This window comes from Abramis brama (assembly GCF_963993115.1).
Source record: "Abramis brama genome assembly, chromosome: 3".
NCBI lineage: Eukaryota > Metazoa > Chordata > Actinopteri > Cypriniformes > Leuciscidae > Abramis > Abramis brama.
The window spans coordinates 864448-870916 of record NC_139965.1 but is presented as its reverse complement, the minus strand read 5'-3'; the positions used below and the strand labels follow the sequence as shown (position 1 = coordinate 870916).

Genomic DNA, 6469 nt, shown 5'->3' with positions numbered 1-6469 from the left:
AAGTGCCACAGTGTTTGCAAAGCCAGTAATGTGCTTTTAGGAACTGCACTCGCCGGTTTCACACAGCACGCGTTAGCAGAGTACAGCGCGTATCTTTTCGGCGCCCATGTTAACAGATTAGAGCATTCACACCGCACACAGAGGCGGCGCGGCAGCGCGTAGAGCAGAAGCAGCAGTGCCGCGATCGTTTCGGCGCCGAGTCTATTTTTGCTGCGCCGCTTACGCTGAATTAAAGTGATATGCATTGATCATGGCCAAAATACACCGCAGTTTTATCCAAAAAGTGCACTGATGATATCTATTGTGTTTTAAACAGTCAATCAAATGACCAACATCAATTTAAAAAGAAAACAAATGTCCAAAAACAAACTTGTTGCCAGAACAATAAAAACAAAGATGAACCAAAAGTTATATTTATGAAATTATTAATAAAATAAGCTTCTTGACAAGTATTTTCTCTTAAATGTATTTGAAAACGAAATAAAGCAATGCCAACTTATCCATTATAGAGTAGGCTACTCTGTCTGTACACACACCGCGGTTCAGCCGCGCGTGACAAACGCTGCCAGTGTGAAAGCAAAACGCGCGTGTCCTGCTCCTGCTCACTGCTCCTGCGCTGCTTATGCTCTGCTAACGCGTGCAGTGTGAAACCGCCGTAAATCTGTGCCACCGCATAACTATAGATGTGTTAAATAATAATGAGAATATATATACATATATATCCGAGTCCTGATCGGGAGGTAACGTCCGATTCCGATCGAGTCTGAAACCACGTGATCGGATCGGGACATCCCTAGTTTTTACTGTATTTTTGATCTAATTAACACAGCCTTGGTGAGTAGAAGAACCTTGTTAGTGACTGATTTTTAATGCTCAACACATCAGCCTCAACAACTGACACATACAGCATGTTGCCAAGCTAAATATGTGATACTACTAAGATTCAAAAGGTTACAAAACAAAGGTATTTTTTATAAAACAAACTCAAAAGGTCCACATGTGAAGAACAGCATGTAAGACAAGACAATACTGGACAACGGAAGTGAGCACACAGAGGAACTAAAATACACAGTGATAATGAGACAATGACAAACAGCTACAGCTACAGACTGGTGTAACTGGTCCTACTCGACCCGCTGACGAGGGAGCCCGGTGGGATGCGGGAGCCTGGTGGAGCTGGTGGGACGAGGGAGCCTGGTGGGATGCGGGAGCCTGGTGGAGCTGGTGGGACGAGGGAGCCCGGTGGGATGCGGGAGCCTGGTGGAGCTGGTGGGACGAGGGAGCCTGGTGGATCCAGTGGGGCGAGGGAGCCCGGTGGAGCTGGTGGGACGAGGGAGCCTGGTGGGATGCGGGAGCCTGGTGGAGCTGGTGGGACGAGGGAGCCTGGTGAATCCAGTGGGACGAGGGAGCCCGGTGGAGCTGGTGGGACAAGGGAGCCTGGTGGGATGCGGGAGCCTGGTGGAGCTGGTGGGACGAGGGAGCCCGGTGGGATGCGGGAGCCTGGTGGAGCTGGTGGGACGAGGGAGCCTGGTGGATCCAGTGGGGCGAGGGAGCCCGGTGGGACGAGGGAGCCCAGTGGGACGAGGGAGCCTTGTGGAGCTGGTGGGACGAGGGAGCCTGGTGTAGCCAGTGGGACGAGGGAGCCTTGTGGATCCAGTGGGACGAGGGAGCCCGGTGGGACGAGGGAGCCTTGTGGAGCTGGTGGGACGAGGGAGCCTGGTGGAGCTGGTGGGACGAGGGAGCCTTGTGGAGCTGGTGGGACGAGGGAGCCTGGTGGAGCTGGTGGGACGAGGGAGCCTTGTGGAGCTGGTGGGACGAGGGAGCCTGGTGTAGCCAGTGGGACGAGGGAGCCTGGTGTAGCCAGTGGGACGAGGGAGCCTTGTGGATCCAGTGGGACGAGGGAGCCTTGTGGATCCAGTGGGACGAGGGAGCCCGGTGGGACGAGGGAGCCTTGTGGAGCTGGTGGGACGAGGGAGCCTGGTGGAGCTGGTGGGACGAGGGAGCCTTGTGGAGCTGGTGGGACGAGGGAGCCTTGTGGAGCTGGTGGGACGAGGGAGCCTTGTGGAGCTGGTGGGACGAGGGAGCCTGGTGGAGCTGGTGGGACGAGGGAGCCTTGTGGAGCTGGTGGGACGAGGGAGCCTGGTGTAGCCAGTGGGACGAGGGAGCCTTGTGGATCCAGTGGGACGAGGGAGCCTTGTGGATCCAGTGGGACGAGGTAGCCTTGTGGATCCGGTGGGACGAGGGAGCCTTGTGGATCCGGTGGGACGAGGGAGCCTTGTGGATCCAGTGGGACGAGGGAGCCTTGTGGAGCTGGTGGGACGTGGGATCCAGGTAGGATGAGGGAGCCTGGTGTAGCCAGTGGGACGAGGGAGCCTGGTGGATCCGGTGGGATGAGGGAGCCTGGTGAATCCAGTGGGACGAGGGAGCCTTGTGGAGCTGGTGGGATGCGGGAGCCTGGTGGAGCTGGTGGGACGAGGGAGCCCGGTAGGATGAGGGAGCCCGGTAGGATGAGGGAGCCTGGTAGGATGAGGGAGCCTGGTAGGATGAGGGAGCCTGGTGTAGCCAGTGGGACGAGGGAGCCCGGTGGGACGAGGGAGCCTTGTGGAGCTGGTGGGACGAGGGAGCCTGGTGGATCCGGTGGGATGAGGGAGCCTGGTGGATCCGGTGGGACGAGGGAGCCTGGTGGATCCGGTGGGATGAGGGAGCCTGGTGGATCCGGTGGGATGAGGGAGCCTGGTGGATCCGGTGGGACGAGGGAGCCTGGTGGATCCACGAAGGATCCCGGTAGGAGGAAGGAGCCCAGTGGAGCCGGTGGGACGAGGGAGCCTGGTGGATCCATGAAGGATCCCGGTAGGAGGAGGGAGCCCAGTGGAGCCGGTGGGACGAGGGAGCCCAGTAGGAGGAGCGAGCCTGGTGAAGCCAATGGGACGAGGGAGCCGGTGGAACGAGGGAGCCTGGTGTAGCCGATGGGATGAGGGTCCCGGGTGGAGCTGAGGTGGCGAGGAAGCCCAGTGGAGGTGGAGACAAGGGAATGGCTGGCTTCAGATGAGTGTGCAGGAGAGGAAGACTGGGTGAGTGACAGACAAGGTTCGTAGGTGAGCAGGGGTGGATCAGCCATTCGTTAGAATCCAGCTTCACTAATACTCCCTCTGGAGTATAGGCCGGCTCAAACGCCAGGTCCGACAGGACCTCTGGCTCTGCTTCCGGGACGGACTTGGCAGCTGGCTCTGGACGAAGTTGATGTACTCGGCCAGTGTCCAGCAGTTGTTTCACCACGGCATCACCGACCAGATCCCCTCGTCCAAACGGATCCAAAATCCCTCCATGAACATGATGTCATCACAGATGGTGTGGTGGCTGGCACTAATAAACTATTTCACATGCTCTTCCAGGTCTCTTCCTCCTTGAAACATGCAAATCATAACCAAGATCCCCATTGGTGCAATGTTAATGGATGCAATCTCCATTTTTATCTATTTAATGAAACTATTTAGTTTGATCATTGATTGAGTTATATCTGAGGTAGTTTTTCTCTGTTCCTCTGGTCAGTTTGACACTGATGGCGATGGGAAGATCTCTCTGGATGAGATGAAGGAGGCCGTGAAGAATCTGTTAGGAGAGAAACTCAAGAAAGGAGAACTGGAGGAGATCCTGAAGGAGCTGGACCTCAATGGAGACGGAACCGTGGATTTTGAGGGTGAGGAGATCAATGCCACTTTATACATACACACACACACTCTCTCTCTCTCACACACACACACACACACTCACAAACACTCGCACTCTTAGGCCCCGTCCACACTACTGCGTTTTCTTTTAAAAACGGAGAATTAAAACGAATACGATCTCCGTCCACATCAGCGTTTTAGCTGCGTATTAGAATTGATCTCCGTCCACATTAAAACGACTGAAAATGCGGATCACGTGACCATTCACCAACACTGGGCATGCGCGTGCCGGTGTAAACACAACTTCATTGATAAAATTATCCCACCATGCGCTGGTTCTTCCCGGGTTAACCCAAAACCGACGCTCCATGTACGGTCGATACCGCCGCTGCACACGGGAATTGCCACAGATCGCTCGAATAATAGCCTGCCTCCGGCGCATGTAGGCAGTTATAGCATTGTAAAATGCAGAATTTACTTGCACAACAGCTGCTAGCAAAGATATACGCCATGACTGATGACACCCAATCATAGAGCCGAGCGTGAGCCTCTACTACGCCATCGTTTCTAAAGTCCTCCGTTTTGACCTGTCCAGACTAAAACGCCCTCCGGAGATTCAAAGCGAAAAACGGGTCGGCAGCCTTTCTAAACTTCTCCGTTTTGGGTCTCCGTTTTTGCCATTTTAGTGTGGACGGGAGGTGCAAACGTAGCAAAAGGTCTCCGTTTTTAAACGAAAACGCAGTAGTGTGGACGGGGCCTTACACACACACATACACACTCACACTCTCACTCTCTCTCTCTCTCTCTCTCACACACACACTCACAAACACTCGCACTCTTACACACACACATACACACTCACACTCTCACTCTCTTTCTCTCTCACACACACACACACACACATACAGTCACAAACACTCACACACACTTTTCCTTGACTTCTGTTGTTTTCTGACACACCTAATGTTGTTTGTCTGTAATGTTGAGAACATCATTGGCTCCTCTGTGTTCTTCCAGAGTTTGTGATGATGCTGTCGGTGCGATAAAACACAACACCGTCATTAACATCTTCCATCAGTGTTTCCAGCAGCGGATGATACGGGTTCAGACGCACACTAAGAACACAGACACATCAGGGGTTTTTAAAGGGGTCCTATTATGTCCTTTTTTGAAGTCTTGATTTTGGTTTTGGGGTGCAAAAAAGTATTATTTTTATTTTTTATTTTTTTTACATGTTTTACATTATTACAGATCCTCTCTCCCCAGTCTGGTTGAACGTGTCGTTTTCGATGAAGCCCCTCCTTCCGAAATACAAAATGTGCTGTGATTGGTTAGCTGGCCCAGTGTGCTGTGATTGGCATAATATTGGCCCCGCCCATTCATAACTGCGAGCTCTACTCAGATGTAAATATTAACAATGGCGTCAATTTCAAACCATTTTGATTCAGACCCTGACAATGTTAACGAACAAGAGGATCGTGCAGAACAAATTTCACAGGACTTTCAGAGTGGTATGTTGTTATTGTTGTTTTCTGATAGATTATAGATACGATGTTATCCACCATTTAATCATATTTGTCAGAAAACTATGGTAATAAAAACAGTAATCGATCACAAAATCATGGTTCATTTTCCTAAGAGGCGGTGAACATTCTTACAAAAGCTCCAGTAAACACTACATCAATACTGCAATGTTAGTAAGCAGGCGAGCGGAGGCAAAGCTTTTACAAGTTGTGATCCATAAACAAGAGATTTTCCAGACGAAATGGGAACGGCTCCGTCTTTCAAAAGCATTTGTGCGTATAGCTTGCATTGAACTGTCTGCTGTTCTCCATAAAATGTGCAGTGCACAGACAAACGTTGAGGTTATAATGTTCAGGAACAGTGTTAAAAATACATTTTAACCACTTTTAGCTTGTGAGCCTTAGGACAAACTTTTTCCGGGGTAAAAACAGCGGCAACACTCTTCATCTTCCCTAGCGCAGCTCAACCAGGCTCCGCCAACTGTTTCGCGTATTCCGTGGGCGGGGATTATTTAAATGAGTACCATTCTGACATCATAAGATCCGGGAAAATCGCTCTGTAGTCCAAACTAGCCGTTCGTTGTAGTTCTTGAAAAGTGGATTCTGTTGAATAAAATACTTTCAGCTTTGTAACATTGCAGATCTTTTTTATGCTCAAACAGCAACATTACAGACTTATGCTGAAAAAGTGAAAAAGCATAATAGGACCCCTTTAAAAGTCTGATTTCCTGGCCTGAAAAATTCCTCAAATTCATAAAATCATAAAAGCTCATCATGGATATTTCTGTAATGAAAATACATTTCTCTGATTTTCCATATTTCATGGATAGATGTAGCTCTTTATGAGTGCTTTGGTGACTGCCATCTGCACTAATAACTATAATTGTTTAAATCCATACATTCTGAAGATTGGCACCTAATATATGAAAGGAAATCGCCCAATAATTCCAATAAAATGAGTTTGCAAAATGAATGTCTGTAAAAGTCATAAAAAGGAAAAGTTCTGGTTGAAAAAATAAATAAAATAAAATACTTTTTGAGAGAAAATAATCACTCCTTTTGATATTTTCTAAATGACTAGTTAAAGTTTCAACCAAACATAATGCAACGTTCTGCGCTATGTAGATGACTGTAACTTTACAGTAATATACTGTATATGTCTCTAAAGCAGATGTGTGTGTATAGATATTTTTATGCATAGACCTTTAAAAGTGTCAAAATATGTAACAAGTGTATTTTTTAAGTTTTGTTATTAAACAGTAAAAGTTTGGAAAAAAA

General features: G+C 49.3%; 1 protein-coding gene across 2 annotated transcripts in view; it reads left to right on the top strand.

The window, feature by feature from the left end:
- LOC311078665 (calcium-binding protein 2) overlaps positions 1-6469 on the top strand; it is a 13436-nt gene extending 6967 nt beyond the window's left edge. For both annotated transcript variants that reach the window (XM_084107617.1, XM_084107618.1), the window contains exons 7-8: positions 3550-3697; positions 4686-6469. In XM_084107617.1, coding sequence (XP_083963743.1) covers positions 3550-3697; positions 4686-4714 — 177 coding nt within the window. In that variant the 3' untranslated portion in view covers positions 4715-6469. The remainder of the gene's footprint in view (positions 1-3549; positions 3698-4685) is intronic.